Source organism: Lathamus discolor, chromosome 18 (assembly GCF_037157495.1).
Source record: "Lathamus discolor isolate bLatDis1 chromosome 18, bLatDis1.hap1, whole genome shotgun sequence".
Taxonomy (NCBI): domain Eukaryota; kingdom Metazoa; phylum Chordata; class Aves; order Psittaciformes; family Psittacidae; genus Lathamus; species Lathamus discolor.
In genome coordinates, this window is record NC_088901.1 from 6,207,820 (window position 1) to 6,226,950 (window position 19,131).

Genomic DNA, 19,131 nt, shown 5'->3' on the forward strand with positions numbered 1-19,131 from the left:
AGTGTCAAAGCTCTACAGAGCTTCTTGAGCTACCAAACATACGTGATCCTGCTTTTCCAGTACAGTCTTGAAGTAAGTAAGAGTCTTTTAGGGGGTGAAAATATTACTTTATTTGAATTTCTTTCCAATTTGTACATACACGATCAGTAACTGACAATTTGAGGCCGAATATACACGATTGTAACTGGGACACAGCTCATCTGCTGGTGGAGATCACAGAGTTTAACACAAGTTTACAACTGCCAATTCCCTCTTACATGGAGCAATAGATTTGCAAAGGCTGTTCTGAGTGAACAGTGAAATCAGTTTCATGATCCACAATGCTCCCTGCCATGTTAAAGCACTTTATTAAGGACTACAAACCACCTCTGGGTTCTGCTGCTGCAGTGGGATTGGGTATTACAGGCAGCACCAAATACTGGTGACAAGCAGTGGTATGGTTTAAAAATGGAAAACTTGCAATCCCACAGGATGTGTTTTCTATCCCTTAACACACACACGTGCCACAGAACACCAGGATCCTCAACTGCAGCAGCTTTTAAAGGGTTCAGGTTTTGGTTTTTATTTTTAAAAAAATCTAAATAAGCCTTTTCTGCACTGGTTTGCTTTAAAAAGGAGCTCATGCATTTTCACTGCATGGCGAGTGCAAGGGCACAGCCACAAGGTTTGGATTTTTTTTTTTTTCTTTTTTTTTCTTTTTTAAACAAAATATCTTTTACCTCAGGCCACGTACACCCCGCGGCCATCTTACATTCAGCAGTTTTGTACTAAAAATACTCTGTGCAGGAAAGCCCAGCAGGAATTTACATATGCTACAAAGTTTTACATGTATTTACATGGCTCTGTCTTCCCTATGGCACATGTCAATGCTGCCAGGAGCTGCTGCAACTGCCTTGTTAGAGGGTCACACATTTAAGACCCATTTAAATAACTACTCCACCGTTCTCAGATGTAAAAACTGATCCAACAGGTATTTGGGAACCCCTCGGTGCAGTGGGAACACAACAGGGTTTAGGTTTCAGGCAGTCACCCGGCACTGCAGGGTCTGCTGGGGTTCCAGTGCAGATTCCTCTTCTGCTCAGCAGGGGAGGCAGTTCCATGTTGATGTGTTCTGCTTGTCTTTTCACCAACACGCACCAGAGCCCCCTCGGTTTTAGTCACAGGCTTGAAACACTTCTTTGCTAATTCCAGAATGCCAAACAAGGCTCACCAGTGCAAACAAGAGCTTGGTCTGTGTTTGTCCTGGTGCCTTGGCAGAGGTTTTACTTCACTAGCAAGTTCTATGCAAGTTTGAAAAGCAGCAAATTACCTGACTAAAGCTTTCAGTGCAATTTTTTTTCCACTTAATGCTGCATTAAGTTAGGCAAAAGCTGGTTTTCTACCATACCAAAAAGTAGTCACAATGCCAACTGGGGGAGACAGTCCCATTTACTCTTACAATAAATACAAGAAATGGTGACTGCAGCTTTGATTAGATTGACTATAGAGAAAATTCCTATTTCACAGTGAACACAGCACAAAACTTGAGGTAAAACATGAGGGGAATGTAAACTTTAACCCCTTTTGTCCAAGTGACTAACTATATGCAGCAGGAACATTTGGTTCTGTACACCTGCACATCTAGAATGAGGACTAACAATTCTCAACTTTTAAATCCTGTAAATTTAAATAACTTTACAAATGTGAGAATTACATCTCAAGCCTGGACCTTAAGTAATGTTTTAAGCTGAAATGTCATCATTTCTTTATCTGAAGGTTTAAAAGAAACAGGTACCCAGTGGCTGGGTGGTTTGGGAAGGACACTGGGCGAGGGCGGCTCGCTGAACTTTGCTCCGGCATAGTTCTGGTTGGGTTGAGGTGTGAAGAACAGGTTGCGATTCGATAAAGCCGGGCTCCAATTCTGATTCTTGGGGAAATGAACATTGTTCTTTCCCCCTTTCTGCATGGCCTGCCATGCACCAGCTGAGGAGTTGCATCCATGCCCTCTTTCTTTCTTCATATAGGTCTTCATCTGCGAATTCTGGTCTTTGTTCTTCTGCCTGTTTTTAAGTTGTTGATGGTTCTTGGTGGGATTTCTAGATTGGGGAACTGGAATGTTGAATCTTTCTCCACCACCCATCTTCAACTTAAATGTCACCTGCACGAACAGAGGAGAAAGTCGGTGGAGTTTGCATGATATTTCTAAGTATGTTGGAGAATGTTTGGATTCTAAATAAGGGGGCTGAAATCAACCTAACCAAGACTTCTATCAGTCGGAAGCAGTGGGGCTTTTTCTCCATTACTGGATACCCAAGAACGCTGCTGCCACACTCGGGAGAACCGGATTACAATGCCATGTCACCTTCCAAGTGGGAGATTTCTGACTCTGCAGTGGCTTAACACTCCTGGTGCAGAGGGCTGGCCAGCACATCACACACCAGACCATCCATCCCTCAGGAGCCACATCCCTGTCCCCCACCAGCAACCAGAGCCTTGTCTGCCTGGCTGGCAAAGTGCTGCTCCTCCAGGCAGTCCAACTCCTGAACATTCCACCTCTGTTCTCAGGTAAAGGAGTTACTGGAAGGATGTGGAAGATGCACTGCTTGCAAAATACAGTGCCAAATTCAAGGTGTTGGTGTTAAATCCCAAGGACATTTAACCAAGATCTTTACACCCAAAGGTCTGGGCAGAGTTCACACTGATAAAGCCACTCCCCGTCTTTCCAGTTACACAAGAATTCCTGAGATAAACCCAAAGTGATCTGAAAACCACCTCAAATGGAAAGCAACCTTGCAACTGATCTTACCAAGCAGACAGCTAGATACTATCACAGGGTACTTGGCACCTCCTGACTCTCCTACAGCACCATTCCTCTCCCCCATTTACCTTTCAGTTGTCTTCTCCGATTCCCCACTCTCCAAGCCTTGCCCCCTTTCTTGCTTCCAAGCCTGAAAGCGGAGGTGCTGCCTTTTACTGGACTCCTTCCTTTGGCTCAGGACAGAAGTGTTCATGGGCTGATCCGCTGTATTCAGCCAGGGAGCCGAGCCCAACATCGGATTCTCGGCACAGACGCTCCAAGGGAGAAGTCCCACTGCATAAACGAGAATGAAGTTTGAGTTCAGGTTAACAAAAACTCTTTCGACTCCGAAGGGGAAACAAAAAGCTCAAATAATTCAGAGAATTCACAGCCAGCTGTGTCTCTTACTTGTGAAAGGTGACAAGGCAGTTCAAACTGAAGACACATGGCAGTATTTATCTTGTTCTACTTATATAAACCTCACCATCATACCTAGCATATCACAAAGAGAAGCACTTTCTTCATGCTCCCTGTACACATCTGAAGAATTTTAATGGACGAGCAAGAACCTCAACTTTTTTTTGGGGGGAGAAAACAACCAAACGCAATGGAAACCGCTTTGGGGTGAACCCTCGAGCACGAACCACCCCGAGATCCCTCCCGCCTGCCCCCACGACCCGACCGCGCCCTCTCCAGACGCCGCCTTTTCACCTCCTCAGCACCTCTCCCTCAGCGGCTCTCCCAGCCCAGGGCTCGCCCTCGCTTTCCCTTTGCAAAACTCGAGCCACCCCGATGGTTCCGCCTCCTCCAACCGCTGTCACTTCAGCCACAGCACCCCCGGCTCCCCAGCACCCTTCGCCTTGTTGCGACTCAAGCCAAGGCCCGCGGTAACGTCGTTACCCCACCGGGGCGGCCCTTACCGCTCCCATCTCCCTTCGCCTCCAGATCTCCTCCCCTCACCTACCCCTTGCGGCCCCCGGGCCCTCGTCCCCCCCGGCCCCGCTTCCCCAACAATGGGGCCGCCCAGCGAGCACAACATGGCGGCGACAGCGCCCGGCCCGGCCCGCACCGCTCCTCCCTTACCGACTTCTGTCTGTTTCGTTCACACACAAACACAGACACACTCGCGTTACTGCCGAAACCGGACCCGCAGCTCCTCCGGCACCCCGCAGCAAAGCAAAGCACAGCCCAGACCGCTCCACTCCAACCCTCCGCTACCCCTCTCTCTCCTACACAAAATGGCGGCCGCTGCCCTACGCCGTATAACACCCCGGCCCTCCTCCCCCGCGTCCCGGGCCGCCTCGCTCAGCCAATAGCAGCGCTCTGCCTGCCGCCTCCGCCAATCCCAGCGGGGCCCCGCCTGTTGCTGGGAGGGGCCTGGGCAGACTGGGCGGGTGGGGCCGCCGTTTGAATCTCCTCAGCCGAGGGCGGCCGCGGCGGACAAAGAGCCCCGGTTCCGGCCGGAGTCAGCGGCCGAGCCCCGGGCAGCGCCCCCGCGGGCCGGCTCGGGGGTTAACGCAGCAAAAGGTAGGGGTAGGGGGAAGGCCGGGCCAGCTACTGCTTGCGGCTGCACAGGGGTGACAGAATCAGCCACAAGCCCAAGCTCCTCCGGGCTGAGCGAGCGGCCCCGGGAGCGGGGCGTCACCGAACAAAGCCAGCTCAGCCCCGCAGAGAGCCCCGCAGAGAGCCCCGCAGCGCTCGCTTCGGCAGATGGAGCGTGTCGGGCCCGTGGCCCGCACCTGCGCTGTCGGAGTTAATTCATTACCCCGGGCCTGCGCGTACTTAACTAACGGCTGACCGGCGCACGGCCTTAATGGCTCTGCCCCATCCCCAGCTCTTCAGGCACCACCAGGGCAAAGGGAAGGGCTCCCGAGAGAAGCTGCATCTTTAGGTTTATTTCATGATGCAGTATTATTCAGAAAGACCAGGTATGTTTTAATACACAAGGTGTGTTGACATAACCAAGTCCAGACCTTTGTTCATGTTCTTTATTATGTGTTTGTGCAAAGCACGCTGAGTTTAATGTGTTTTTCTCCCGTTGCTCTGTGTTTCTCGGGACAGTGTTATGGCTGAGATCCTTACGGTAGCTTTCATTTAGATGGAAGACAACAGTACCTGCTGTAACCATTTTAGCCTTGAAAATGCACTAGTTCAAACAAAGCAGATTTTTTTGCTTTGGCTCTTTTTTTCAGTGTGTTTATATCTGCTAAAGCATCATAGAATCATAGAACAGTTAGGGTTGGCAAGGACCTTAAGATCATCCAGTTCCAACCCCCCTGCCATGGACAGGGACACACTAAACCATCCCACCCAAGGCTTCATCCAGCCTGGCCTTGAACACTGCCAGGAATGGAGCGCTCACAACCCCCCTGGGCAACCCATTCCAGTGCCTCACCACCCTCACAGTAAAGCACTTCCTCCTTTTATCAAATCTAAACTTCCCCTGTTTAAGTTTTAACCCATTACCCCTTGAATGGTTTGGGTTGGAAGGGACCTTAAAGACCAGCTCCGTGTGCAGATGTTCTTAAGGCAGGACATGTCACTGAGGCTTCAAAACAGCATTTTACTGGCTGCCAATGTGCTCTCACATCTGGGGAGCAGAACAGCCTCGTGCTTGCAGTTCAAACTGAGGATGACACAAGGCCTTGTAGGTTTTCCTGACTATCTTTGCTCTTTCACAAAACATCTTGCCTTTCACAGCTGGTTTTAGGCCCAGGCTGACACATTTAGCCAGAGGGGAGCCAAAGATGTCAGTGATAAACCAGTCCTGTATCCCTGCAGGCTGTTCCAATGGGACACCAGGAAAACAGCTGAATGCTACAATAAATTGTGTCATTTAGAGTTCAAATCCAGGAATGCAGGGGGGGTGTTTTAAATCAAGGGGGAGGCAGTTCAGAATATCCTAACTCCACAATGCCTGCATAGGAAGCAAAGAGAAAGTTACCCACTCTTCGTGCTTCAGTAGCTAAAGCCTTGGGCAGGTTTCCTCTCCTGGAGGAAAAGGAGATGGATCTTCCCAGAGCTGCAGTAGCTCCAGCATGCACAGCAGTACTCAGGTGGCTGCCATGTCCTGAAGCCACAGCACAGACTTAGTCACAGTGTTCAGTCTTGACCCCTTCTCATCAAGATCTGAGACCCCTTTCATAGAAGCCACTTCAGTCCCTCAAATATGATTTTTAAGCCTTCTTTCTTTTCAGTGGCCTCAACACAAGACTTCTTGACCCAGAGTGTATGGCCCTATATCTAAGGTACTGATGGGCACTGTCTGGGCTGCAGAAGATGGAGCAGCTCATCCCAGCCTTCATGCCATGCAGTCCTTCATCTGCTGAAGGCAAGGTCCAAGAGGCTGTGCCCCTCAAACACGTGCTTGAAGAGAGGAGCACCTCCACCCTGACTGTGCTGGGCACTGCCACATGGCGACACAGCCTCAGTGACCTCAGCTCCACTACACCTTTGCTATGTGCCCCTGTAACCCAGTGTACGTGTTTTCTGTGTCTGCTCAGGCTGGGTTATTCTGCTTCCTCCAGGTAATCCACAGCTGACTGCAATAACTGCAGTTTCCTCACATTTTCAGGGAGCCAGTTTCATCACTAGGATCTACACTGCTGAAATCCTTCTCTCAGCCCCCCACCTTGTGCTGCCACAGTGCCAACAACTCCAGGTTTTCCTGAGCCACTACTGTTTTTCACACTACATCTCCATTCTCTCCTAAAGCAGTGTTAACACCAACCTGAGGAATTAGCTCCATCTGTGCTGGCACTGCAATACCTAGCAATTTCCACAGGCGTTCCAGTGAAGACAAAGTCCCCAGAGCTTCATTAGCTCCAAAGTGAAATGCTTCCAGCTGTGATTGACATAGCTCTATCCATGCACATCTCCATGCCAGGGCGTGGAACTACCCACTGGTGGGTGCTGCAGGAAGTGAGCAGCACGGATGAATTGTTCATTAAGTCAACAGTGAACCATTGCCCCAGTTTTATTCCACAGGTGACAAGCTTCCACTAGTACATGACTTTGAGCCATAAAAAGTAAACACCTTGGGGTTACTAAGAGTCCCATGACACACCTAAAACTAGTCAGACGTTTCCATCTGAGCCAAACATTAACTAGGGTAACAGTCTACCTGGGTTTTCCTTATGTGGGAGATGTGTTGAGTTAGTATTTAGTTACAGTTCTGCACAGAAGTATTAAGTATACAGTAACATTTGCAATATCCTTTATTCTGTCTGGCAGAGGACTCCATTTTCTCAATCAAATCAAGCTCAGGAAATCCACAGCAGTGATTACCAAGGGGATAGTTGAATCTCTCCTGAGTCATTAAAGAGGTACAAAGTATGCACCCCAGCAGTCCAGCACCACTATGGACTGTAACTGCTTAAAGCTCCTTACGAGTTTGTTGTTAAATAAAGCAGAGGCAGGACATGAAGATAGTTTCTATATAAGCTGTAGGTAGGTGAGTGCCCAAGAGGATCTGAGCTGGATCATCTCCAGAATGAGATTTTGCTCCCCTGCACCGCTGCAGCCAGTCCCACACTCAGGAGTGTCTCTGCGCACGTATCTGCTGTGCATGACCACAGCACACACAGAACACAACAGACTCAGCACCAGGAGTAGACACATGGACGGACACAGAGCTGACTGAGGAGCAGCTACCAAAGCCCTGAGCCTTATGGCCCAGGGCGGGTTAAAGGGCTTGTGCTGAAGCAGCTTCATAGCAGCTGATGGCCAAACCTTGCGTCAATAGGCATCTAGGCATGCCTGCCGGGTCACACCCGGTCCCTTCTCTGTCTCACAGCTCCCTGTTCAAACCCACACGAGCACTGAGTCACAAAGCCTGCAGGAACCGTCAGCCCGTTTAAACCAACACGCCCGGTTCAAACCCGACCGGCAGGAAGACGTTTCCTCCCTCAGCCCCCTCAGCACACAGGGGCGAGCAGAGGCGCTTCTCCCGCAGGACAGCTCCCAGGGCACGGCCGCGCCGGGACTGCCGGTGCCCCGCAGGACGCGCAGAGCCGCCGCTGCCTCGTTAGTATGGCGGGGATGCCGCTCGGCGCCCACGGCGGCGGCTTGCCACGGTGACTACGGCAACTTCGGCCGCACCGGTACCTGCGAAAAACCAAGCCCCTGCCTCGGCAGCGGCGACGTCGCCTCGCCAATTATGGCGGCCAAGCTGTCGGCACCATTGCCTCCATAACAATTACATCCGCAGCGTTGCCTCGGTAACGGCGGCTGCGATATTGCCACGGTAACAATGGCGGAACGCAGGCGACGTTGCTTCGTTAGCAATGGCAGCGACGTGCCTCGGTAACAATGGCGGCGACACTGCCGTTGTGATTAGGACGGGGACGTTCCCTCGGTAACAATGGCGACATGCCTCGGGAGATATGGCGGCGGCGCCGCCTCGTTAACGGCGCCGGTGACGTTGCCTCGGTAACAGCGGCGGCGTCGTTGCGACGGAAAACGCGTCACGACATCGCCTCGCGAGCCGCGGCGGCGGCCGCGTGCCGTCCCGCGCAGCACGGCGGTGCCCCCCGCTGCCCCCGCGAGGGCGTCCCGCGGCACGGCCGCTGCTCCCGGAGCCGAGGAGCCAGGGCGGGGGCTGCCGCCGGGCACGGGGGTCACCGCCGTGCTGGCGGCGCCGCTGCGGAGGTCTCCGTGTGCAGGTGATGCCCAGCACCGCTCCCTGCGCTGGGAGCAACCTGCGCTGTGTGCCCCAGGACACCTGAGAGCGCTCGGCACAAGCGCAGCGTAGAAACGGGGCTTTGGAGGCCTGCCCGGTTTAAGCCAGGGCGAGCAGCCTTGTCGATGGCGCCGCTCCGGGGGTGTTCAGTTGCAAAGGGTAACCAGCAGCAACTTCCTGCACTGCCACCTCGGGCCTAGCAGCAGGGCCTGGGTGTTTGCACTCTGTTGATACCGGGGAATAAAGGGTTAACGTTGTGCCTGCTTGCTTAAGCAGTCGCTGTGCTTGGTGAAGCAGAACCGTAGGAGTCAAAGTTGCTAGAATGGTGAAGCAGAGCTGTAGGAGTCACAGCTGCCAGCAGAGCTGTAGTAGATAAGATGCATAGCTTAACATTGAAGACATTCTTGTTGAAATAGTATCTTTAGACAGAAAAGGAACAAAAGATAGCCAGAGTAACAAAATTTGCAAACTTGACAAGTTTCCGCTTTAAGATACATAAAACCGGCTTGTACCGAACCTGGGGTTTGGATCGGAGCCGAAACCCCACTGAGTCTGCGGAAAAGCAAGAGGTTACTCACGGTGATGAAGAGGAACCTCCATCCTCAAGACCCCCTAACGACCCCCACCAGGAGGCACTGCACAGGCGCACCAAGGGGACGAATGCCAGGAAACTGATTATAATGCTAGACGGGAATAGGTTTTGCATATGTATTAGGAGTGAAGCAATCTCATGTTCAGGTAATCATTACATGTAATATAAACGAACTGAGTGGCAAAGGAAAGGCACGCATGCCTTTGGAGGAGCGATCCCCGTGCACCTCAGCGCTGAATAAAGCATCCCTGCTTTACAACTCTACCGAGTTGTGGACTCTATCCACGTATCGCTATGAGCTGTGCTCCAGGACACCTGCCTATGGCTTACAGGGAAGAAGTACAGAGAGTTTTAGGGACAAAACACAGAGCAGTTGCCAGCTTGGTGGGGCTGCTCATGGGATCCCTGTGTGTAGGTGATGAGCACGACCAACCAGGCACACTTCCCCCTTCACCAAACTACCAACACCTGACAACTGACTCCTGGTTCCACCTTTTTGTCACTGCTCTACTTTGCCTCTCTTAGCAGTAAATAAATAATCCAATACAGAACAAAAGCAGTAGAAAATCTCCTCAAAACTCTGTTTTCAGTGAAAAATACATTCAGCACCTGATAATAAATATAATGGAATGTACTAATAAACCATATTAAGAAAGCTAAAGAGCTCCTATAAATATAATACCTTAGAAAAGAAAACCTTGCAGAAATATTTATTAACACATACACTGGTAAAGCTTGACATGTCCTGAAGCTATTCAGTCAGCTGTTTCCATGTCGATAAATAACAAACCACAACAGCACAAAGCAGCACAATAGTCAAATATTACAATACACACACCAGATGATTGACCTGGTTGAACCCCATAGACCTGAATGAGCTCACAGGGAACCACTGCCTTACATACCCCAGTCAACACCTACAACCCCTCCCTCAATGCCCTGGGGCAGGGGTGCCTGAGCCAGCAGCTGGGATAAAAGGGGCAGGATGAGCGATGTTTTCTTGTTGGCCTGATGTCTGTAACACAGAAAGGGTCAAAGAGACAAAATGATTCTTCAATACAGCAAGACCAGCAGCATTTTCCCCAGAGCTACATCCATATTCCAGGTAGCCCAAAAGCGGGCACCATGGAGACAGCAGAAGGATGGACTTCTGAGTGGCAAAGCAAGGGTGGATTGCCACGTTGGTGGCACTGTTCCCGAGCTCATTCTGTGTAGGTAACGCTAGGCACCAGCTTTATGTCCCGGGGTTTTGGCTGAAGGAACAGAGGTTGGACATTTAAACTGTGTGAGGTGTGCTCCACTACACCCAATAGCAGGCACTAGAAAGGCAGTACAGAGACGGAGGTTTAGTTTTAGGTGGGTAAAGGCAGAGTGACAGCAATGCTGACACCGTTGCGGAGATCACCATGTGTACAAGATGCCCAGCACTAGCTCTCCCTCCTGGCTCTTCAGCTGTGGGAGCAGGGGCTGGGCGTTTGCGCTCTGTTAACTGTGCTCTAGGATGCCGGAGAACAGGAACTACATAGGAGAGGAAGTATGCAGATGGAGTTTTGGGTGGGAAGGCGAGGAGCGACAGCAATGCGGGTGGCACCATTTCAGCACTCACCGTGTGCAGAAGAGGCCCAGCACCAGCTTTCCCTCCTGGCTCTTCGGCTGTGGGAGCAGGGGTCGGATGTTTGCACTCTGGGAGCTGTGCTCCAGGGTGCCCAAGGGCAGGCAAGAGACATTACAGGCAGTACACAGAAGGAGATTGAAGCATTAAAATTAGGAGTGAGAGCAATGCTTGTGGAATCATTATGGAGCTCGCCGCAGGTAGAAGATGCCCAGTGGCAGCTTTCCCTCCTGGCTCTTCAACTGTAAGAGCAAGGGCTGGACATTCACACCCTGTGAACTGTGCTGCAGGATGCCCAGGAGTAGACGCCAGCGAGGCAGTGCGCAGCTGGAGTTTCAGGTTTAGGTGGGAAAGGGAGGAGCGAGAGCAATGCTGGTGGCACCATTGCAGAGCTCACCGCGTGTAGAATATACCCAGCACCAGCTTTCTTTTAAGCCAGTACCATAGAAATGAGCCCTGCTTTCCCAGCACAATGGTTGTCCCTGGAGCTGTAGGCTTGTAGATCTCTGAACCCTAACCCTGAGCCTAACCCAAATTTAAGGCACCCCCATGGAGGTGAGGTCTCCATGGCCCTGCACTATCCCTGGGCTATTTGGGAAAGCTGCGGAAGGAGCAAAGTTGGTGCTGTTCAATGCTCCCGTTGGCATGCCCTTCCCAGCCCTGGTGTCCCTGGGGCTGTAGGCTTCGTGGATCTCTGAACCCTAACCCTGAGCCTAAACCTAATTGAAGGCACCATCATGGACATTCTGCCTGCCACCCCAGCGACACGGCTGGGCCGGGTGGAAAAGGCGTTGGAGATCACTGCAGGTAGCAGAGCCCCAGCAGCAGCTTCTGTCCTGGCTCTTCGGCTGTGGGAGCAGGGGCCGGACGTGCGCGCTCTGCGCGCCGGGCCACGGGAGGGCCGGGAGCGGGCACCGGGAAGCCAAGCTCTGCATTAAAGCCCCCGCCTTTCCCCGCTGGTGCCCCCCATCCCTCACTGCATCTCCCAGCCCCGTCCCTTGCCTTCCCGTCCCTTCCCTTCCAGTCCCATCCCGTCCCGTCCCGTCCCGTCCCGTCCCGTCTCGTCCCGTCCCCCGCCGCCTCGCTGTCGGCGTTCCCCGGGCCGAGTCCTCCTGCCGGCAGAGGGCGCTGTGCCCGCTCCGCGCCGTTCCGCCCATGCGCAGTGCGGGCTCGGCTGGGCTCGCTTGGCCCCGGTGGCGGCGGAGCGGAGGTGGGAGCGCGGCGGGCCCGGGGCTGGAGCGGGGGGGAAGCGGCGGCGAGGAGGCGGCGGCGGCGGCGGGAGCGGGGGGGTCCCGCCGGGGCCCGGGGCCGCCCTCGGTGCTGCGGGCAGGGCAGGCGGGAGGGGGGGCCCAGCGCGGGCCTGCGCGGCCGCACGTGTGGTGGCGCGGGCGATTCAAACGGCTGCGGCGCGCCGCGGGCCGGGAGCGGCTCCGTCCGCCCTTACCCCAGCGGGGAGCAGGGCCCGGTGCTGAGGCCCTGACCAGGGCCCAGCGTGGGGTGCATGAAGGGGGTGCCCCCCCCCCCACGTGGCCGCCCCAAGGTGCCCCCCAGCAGCGCGTCTGTGTTCAGATCGCAGCACTATGCCGGGGAAGCGCACCAGCAAGAAGAGCCTGGCTTCAGAAGAGGAGTCTCCTGGAAGGAAGAGGGTTAAAGGTGAGGAGAAGCCGCGAGAGTTCTCCCTGCCTCTCCCAGCTGTGATTTCAGGGCTGGTTTTCCCCCCGCCATGTGCTATTCGTAGCGTTTCTGTGCCCTCAGTGTGCCACCCGTCCCACCGCACGCAGCCCGGGCTGGTGCTGACGCTGGGGCAGGGCGATGTCGGCCAGCTGGGCCTGGGAGAGGACGTGATGGAGAGGAAGAAGCCAGCCCTGGTGTCCCTGCCGGAGATGATCGTGCAGGCGGAGGCTGGAGGGATGCACACGGTGTGCCTCAGCCAGACAGGGAAGGTGAGCGCAGCGTGGGCTTGGGGGCCGAGCCGCGCTTCCCTGCGAGCTTCGGGATGTGTTCTGGAGCAGGGAACATCCTGCTCTGCCCAGATGAGTTGCTCACTCCAGCTCTCGGGATGAACGTGGTCTCCATGCTGTGAACCACAGCGTTTTAGGGGCTCCAAAGGATAACTCAGCCCGGTCGGTCTCTGTCCCCTCCTGCCCCTCTGGGAGCTGTCCTGACCAGCTCGCTCTCGTGTCTGCAGATCTACACCTTTGGCTGCAACGATGAGGGTGCCCTCGGACGCGACACCTCGGCGGAAGGGTCGGAGACCACGCCGGGGCTGGTGGAGCTGCAGGAAAAGGTGGTGCAGGTGTCGGCAGGGGACAGCCACACTGCTGCACTGACAGAGGACGGCAGGGTTTTCGTCTGGGGCTCGTTCCGGGTATGTTGATGCCTCGCATGCTGCAAGCTCTGCCGATGGTCGCTGCTTCCGTGACTCAGGTCCATGCAATCTGTGTCTCCCCCAGGATAACAACGGGGTGATCGGCTTGCTGGAGCCCATGAAGACCAGCTCCAGCCCTGTGCTGCTCCAGCTCAATGCACCCGTCATTAAAATTGTCTCAGGTGAGCAAGGTCCTGCCGTGTGCCTGGGTCAGGCTGGTGCACGAGGCCTTTCCAACCCTTAGGAGAAGGTGAAGATCCAGAAGTTCCATGTCCTTTTCCTCCCTCTTGGCTGTTTGTCTTCTCTGGCTCTTGAGAGAGAACGGACATTGTGTCTCCTCCACCCCTGAGGGTATTGTTAATATTTGACCCAATCTGATGTAAGGTGCCTTGCAAGAGTGCCCTGACTTGTGACCCTGCAGGGTCAAAGCACTCACCCTCGTCTCTTCCCAGGGAATGACCACCTAGTGATGCTGACACTGGATGGTGACCTCTTCACGTGTGGCTGTGGCGAGCAGGGCCAGCTGGGGAGAGTGCCAGAGCTCTTTGCCAACCGAGGAGGAAGGAGAGGTCTACGTGAGTTCCTTTGGTGCTTGGTGGCACCCAGTGCTGCATCTTTTGGTCTCAGCTCTGTGCTTTGCAGAGGAGCAAAGAGCCCCAGTCCCTTCCCCTTAAAGGAAAACCTTCTCACTCAAGGGCTCCTGTGCAAATTGAGTTCAGTGAGCTGGATTCGAGTGGGAGGAAAAGGGTGCAAATCATTAGTCCTCCTGTGACACTGTGTCTTCTGCCCTCAGAGCGGTTGCTGGTCCCCCAGCGTGTCCCTGTCAGAGGCAAAGGCAACAGAGGCAAATTGCGTTTCCAGGATGCCTTTTGTGGGGCTTACTTCACTTTTGCCATCACAGAGGAGGGACACATCTATGGATTCGGCCTCTCTAACTACCATCAGCTTGGTGAGCTTTGCTTCCATCCCTCCAGATCTGCCCGCTTTGGTCTGGATGTGGTCTTCCCAGTCCTTGCTGCCCTGGCCTGGGTGGGGGGACACTGCTGGGTGCCCTGGGTCCTGAACACCAAGCACCCACTGGGCACACCAGAGCTGGGAAATTGGCGGTGGGGGGAGTGGGGTCACCCTGCAGAGCTTTGGACCTGGTGCCAGGTCCCAGTCCCTGCAGCCAGCGGGGTTGAGCATTGGTTGATCTGGGGGCTTTGTTAGTCTCTGCTGGGGTGGATGGCTCAGTGCTGGTGCCTGGCCTGGGCTGACCATGCCCACCTCATGTGTTCGTGTGTCCCACCCTGCAGGCACCCAGGGCACCGAGCCCTGCTTCTCCCCGCAGAACCTGACGTGCTTCAAGAACTCCACCAAGTCCTGGGTCGGGTTCTCTGGAGGGCAGCACCACACAGTGTGCGTGGACTCAGAGGGTGAGTGCTGGCGGGAGGGGCAGGCTGGGGTCATGCAAAGCAGGATGGGGGGAGCCCATCGACGTGGCCCTCGTCCCCGCTGAGGGGGTGTTGGGGTGACAGTGACGTGCTGGAGCGCTCCCAAGTCCTGTGTTCGGGGCAGCAGCAGTGGAGTGAACGTGCAGCAAAGGGCAGGGTGAGAGAAACTGGGAATCTCTTGTGAGCTCTGCTCTCCCCGGCTCAATAGTGTGTCCAGGCGTGCGTTCACCCCCTTGATTCTGGGGGGCTTAGGGGTCTCTGTGCCACCCTGCACCCCCTGGTTGGGAGCTAGGCTGTGGTTAGGAGCAGTGATGCTCCTCCCTGACTCACACTGAGGGGCTGTGTGCTGCTTTATCACCTCCTGTGTGTGTGTTGTCCTTCAGGGAAAGCCTACAGCCTGGGCAGGGCAGAGTACGGCCGCCTGGGCCTCGGGGCTGGGGCAGAGGAGAAGAGCACACCCACAGTCATCCCCGAGCTGCCCAGCATCTCCTCTGTGGCCTGCGGAGCTTCGGTCGGCTACGCTGTCAGCAGTGATGGTGAGTGCTTGGGAATGCTGTGCTTCCCCACCCTCATCCACCCTTCCTGCCTCCCTTGCCTTGGCTGTGTGTGTGATCAAACACCTCCTAGCTGCAAGTGCTGCTTCTCTTCTTTCTCTCTGCTGTATCTCTGGCACCCATCAGTGAGCTCAGGGTCTGGAGTCCCCTTGGGTTTCGCTGCTTGGTCCCTCCCTAAAAGTCAAAACTTGCATCACCTCTGTTGCAGGCCGAGCATTCGCCTGGGGCATGGGCACCAACTACCAGCTGGGCACAGGGGAGGAGGAGGACGTCTGGAGCCCGGTGGAGATGGTGGGCAAGCAGCTGGAGAACCGCACGGTGCTGGCCGTCTCCAGTGGTGGGCAGCACACTGTGCTGCTGGTCAAGGACAAGGAGCAGAGTTGATGAAGCGAGAGCTCAGCTGAGCCCAGTGGGATGACGGGACCTGCACACCCCCCCCCCCCACCTTCCACCCGGGATGGGTGATTGGTTTCCAGCTCTGGTGTCCCATCACTGGCAGTGGGGAGGGCAGGAGGCTCCCGGAGCTGGGAGCAGGCTCCGTGGCTGGAGCAGGGCTCTTCAGGGATGCTCGTGGTTTCTGCCTGCGTGTGTCTGTCTTCCAACGGTGCCCAGTGCTCTGTCAGCTCCCCCGGGTTGGCTTGATCCTAAATCAATCTCAGTGCTGTGGCTGGATGGGTTTTCAAGTTCTTGTCTGGTGTTTGAAGCGTTTCCTGGCCTGGCAAAGCTTGAGGGCCTTGTTCTTCACTACACAGAAGGATTTGAGCATCAGGCTTTCCAGGGTCCCCATGTTCCATCCCCATGACCTAAACATCTTTGACCTCTCCAGCACGGATTTGTCTGCTGGCACCCACTGAACCCCTCTGCGGTCATTCTGGGGGGAGCTCCTTGCCCAGGGGAGCTCTCATCTCACACCAGTGCTTGGTGGGGACTCGCTGCCGGGTGTCTGGGAGCCTGCGAGGGGAAATGCTGCCAGACCATGCCCGATCCACACTGTGGCTGCTGGAAAAGGGAAGGGGGCGTCCTGCCTCCCACCCATCACCACTGACACAGCTGAGCCAACCCCCGGGCAGCGAGGCCGGGCAGCGAGGCCGGGAGCAGGTTCCCCCTCTCCCTCCTGCCTGGAGCAGCCGCCTCCAGTGCTGCTGTTTGCAGTCCCACTCTTCCCATTCCCTTTGGAAACCCAACAAAATCCATCCTACGGGTGGGGATTTGGTTATTTTAACTTGTTTTCCTCTGTCCTCTGCTGAGGAAGGAGCTGGGTTTGCTGTTAGGGCCTTGCTGAGAAGAGCCAAAGCACAGCTATACATCGAGTCACTTGAAACAGCGGGGCTCCTTCCCCATTGCCTCCAGTCTCCATCCAGCTGGTCTCGCTCCCTGTGCCTGGACTGCCCCATCTTCTCTTTCCACGCTGCATTCCAGGTACCTGGACTAAGAAGAGGGCTCTGCAGAGTTTTGATTTTACATGTTAAATTATAGCAATAGGAGGAAGCTGGGGCGGGGTGGTGTGGGGCTGGGGCTTATCCAGTGCTTCAGAATAGGTTGGGTTTTTTAAAGCAAATGTATTTTGGTTGATTGAGGAAGAGAGGGAAAAAGAAAATGTAATCTTTTAACGTTTGGAATAAACTGAGTTTTGATAAACATGCGGCTCGCTGTGCCTTGGAGGGGTGCTAGGGCCACCCTTTGGGTGCTGCGGTGGTCGCAGCCCGTGCCCGTGCCGAGCACGGGTGTGCAGTGGTGGGACACGGCCGCGGGATGGCAGCAGGAGAAGGCGATGGGGATCCGGGTCGCTGGGAGACGCGGATGGTCCCTGCCTGCAGGACCAGGGCAGGGGTTGTTCCCCTGCGCTGGGCACTGGTGAGGCTGCACCTTGAATGCTGTGTTCAGCTCTGGGGAGACACTGAGGAGCTGGAGCGGGGCCAGAGAAGGGCACCGGGGCAGGTGCAGGGCCTGGAGCCCAAGTGTGATGGGGAACGGCTGAGGGACCGGGGGGGTTCAGTCTGGGGAAGAGAAAGCTCAGGGGGGACCTGATGGCTCCCTACAAGTGCCTGACAGGAGGATGGAGCCAGGAGGGGCTGGGCTCTGCTCCCAAGGAGCAAGGGATGGGACAAGAGGAACCGGCCTCAAGCTGCCCCAGGGCAGGTTTAGATGGAGCTGAGGAACAATTCCTGCCCCAGAGGGTGCTCAGGCATTGGAACAGGCTGCCCAGGGCAGGGCTGCAGGCACCGGCCCTGCAAGTGCTCACACACCGTGGAGACGAGGCCTCAGTGCCATGGGTTCGTGGTGGCCTCGGCAGTGCTGGGGTAAGGGTTGGACTGGATGAGCTTAAACCACGTTTTCCAGCCTGGTTGGTTCTGTGGTTTTGTGCTTGTCCCCATCACCCTCCCTGTTAGAGGGACCATCCCCAGAGTCCCTGGGCTTCCAGCACCACGTCTCCCACCACAAAAGGCTGGGTTTGTGTTTGGTGGCTGCAGTGCTGGACTCCAAAGGGCTCTCTTCTTTTCCCATGTGAGCATGAAGCTGGGGTGTGGGCCCATGGAAAGTGTTTTAATGCCAAGAATGGAGCCTGGAATTTGCCGTCACAGCTGATGCTGCTCTCCAGGGACCATCACCCTCTGTTTGATGCTCTGCTACCAAAAGTGACCTGCTGGCGCTGGCTGCCTGATGGGGAAGTCGCTCATTGTCCTGGGCCTGATTCCCAGCAACAAGCTGGGAAAGTCTTGTTTCCCAAACCAGCACTGGTGTTTTCGTATAGCTTCCAGGGGGAAAAACCCCCACCCTGGGTTGCTTTGCCACCCTCTTCCCATCAATGCCACTGCAATGCAGTTGGCTTTGCAGAGTTCTGCTGCTTTTCATGTGTCTTTGAACCTCACCAACCTATTTATAGCTAAGAAACGCAGAGAGAGACTTGATCAAGGGGGATGTGGGACTCCTCTGGCACTGGGGCAGTGCTGACAAGAGCTGCTGTGAGCCAGGAGCCCCCGTCCCAGCGCTCCCACTGCTCCTCATCCCTTTTGCATCCATCCCCCAGGTAAGGCGGGATGGAGCTGGTGGTACCCTCCTGCGCGGTCACCCCAGCGCTGAATCCTACCAGGAGCTGATGCAGGTCCCTCCTCCGTCTCCTGCAGGGATTGTTCCCATTCACCCATCCTTGAGAGGCTGCTCCTGGGAAGGGGAAAACTTCCCCTTGGGAGTTGGTATTTTCAGGAAAGAAGAGGAAAAAACGGGGCTGGGGAGAACAATAGGGTTGAAACTATTGGGAGCTGATGAATCAGCTGTCATTGTCTTGGAGCTGGAGTGACACTTCAATGGGAAGTTGCTGGGAATTGGGGGAAGGATGAGCCCCCGCGGTGGGGGGAGAGGGTGGCTGAAGGAAAACAGCTTAATTGAGGAAAGGGAAGCACCTCATTAATGAGGTTTTGCACCAGCAGAGGGAGGTGGGGGCGTTTTGGGGGTGAGGAGGAGGAATTGGGGTCCTGTGGTGGGGTTGGGGGTGGACCTTGGTGCACAGCTGAGGTTCTCCATCACCAGACCCTTTGTCATTGCCAGGGGGGTCTTTGATCGGCGGCTCCAATCCCATGTTCCTGGTCCCCATCTGTTGCTATTGGAAGTGCCTAAAAGGCTTTTAATTTACAGACAAAAGACGGGAATGTGGGATTTGAGGCTTTCAGCATCTACAGAGGACGGGCCCTGGTGCTGGGAGGCTCTGTTGTCTCTGGAATGGAGGTTGAGAGCCTGAATCCAGCCCCGGCTGCTGGGAGCTCTCACCAGGAAAGCCGGCTTCCTTCATTTCCATGTGCATAATAATGCAATGACAAAGCCTAAACCTGCTGAGCAGACAAAGGAGCTCGCAGCTTCCGAGTCCACCACACGTGTAGGGATGGAGCCTGCGATGTCCGGGTGGATTCATTGGAAAAAGACGGAAAAGGACGCTTGCTGTAAGAGCAAACGTGGCGCTAGGCTTGAAGATGGCCCCTGGGTGTAGCTCGGTACAGAATGAACACCTTCAACTCCCAAGTGCCGTGGAGCGGCGTTACCGGCTCCAGCCCCATTCCTGCTGCATCCCCACTAACCCCTCGTTACACATCACCTGAGCCGCAGCTGGAGCTGCTGGGCCAT

General features: G+C 55.1%; 2 protein-coding genes across 3 annotated transcripts; one reads left to right on the top strand and one right to left on the bottom strand.

The window, feature by feature from the left end:
* Positions 1–85: 85 nt before the first annotated feature.
* On the bottom strand, positions 86–4,026 carry PNRC2 (proline rich nuclear receptor coactivator 2). 2 transcript variants are annotated; one of them, XM_065697755.1, is made up of 4 exons: positions 3,860–4,026; positions 3,185–3,268; positions 2,866–3,070; positions 86–2,137 (listed from the first exon to the last, which is right to left on the bottom strand). In XM_065697755.1, exon 4 carries the CDS (start codon positions 2,117–2,119, stop codon positions 1,697–1,699), a length of 423 nt encoding a protein of 140 aa, XP_065553827.1. In that variant the 5' UTR covers positions 2,120–2,137; positions 2,866–3,070; positions 3,185–3,268; positions 3,860–4,026; the 3' UTR covers positions 86–1,696. The 2 variants fall into 2 exon arrangements, with proteins under 2 accessions (XP_065553827.1, XP_065553826.1); XM_065697754.1 differs by lacking the exon at positions 3,185–3,268.
* A 7,756-nt stretch (positions 4,027–11,782) lies between these two features.
* RCC1 (regulator of chromosome condensation 1) lies at positions 11,783–16,653 on the top strand. The gene is made up of 10 exons (XM_065697679.1): positions 11,783–11,870; positions 12,230–12,313; positions 12,416–12,603; positions 12,849–13,028; positions 13,114–13,210; positions 13,481–13,603; positions 13,822–13,977; positions 14,324–14,443; positions 14,845–14,997; positions 15,224–16,653. Exons 1-10 carry the CDS (start codon positions 11,816–11,818, stop codon positions 15,397–15,399), a joined length of 1,332 nt encoding a protein of 443 aa, XP_065553751.1. The 5' UTR covers positions 11,783–11,815; the 3' UTR covers positions 15,400–16,653.
* The last annotated feature ends 2,478 nt before the right edge of the window (positions 16,654–19,131 follow it).

Coding starts and splice junctions, on each gene's coding strand:
- PNRC2 (XM_065697754.1), bottom strand. CDS start 2,119: ATGGGTGGTGGAGAAAGATTCAACATTCCAGTTCCCCAATCTAGAAAT.
- RCC1 (XM_065697679.1), top strand. CDS start 11,816: ATGCGCAGTGCGGGCTCGGCTGGGCTCGCTTGGCCCCGGTGGCGGCGG. Junction 13,978..14,323: donor CTCTAACTACCATCAGCTTG/GTGAGCTTTGCT, acceptor CCCACCCTGCAG/GCACCCAGGGCACCGAGCCC. Junction 14,444..14,844: donor AGTGTGCGTGGACTCAGAGG/GTGAGTGCTGGC, acceptor GTTGTCCTTCAG/GGAAAGCCTACAGCCTGGGC.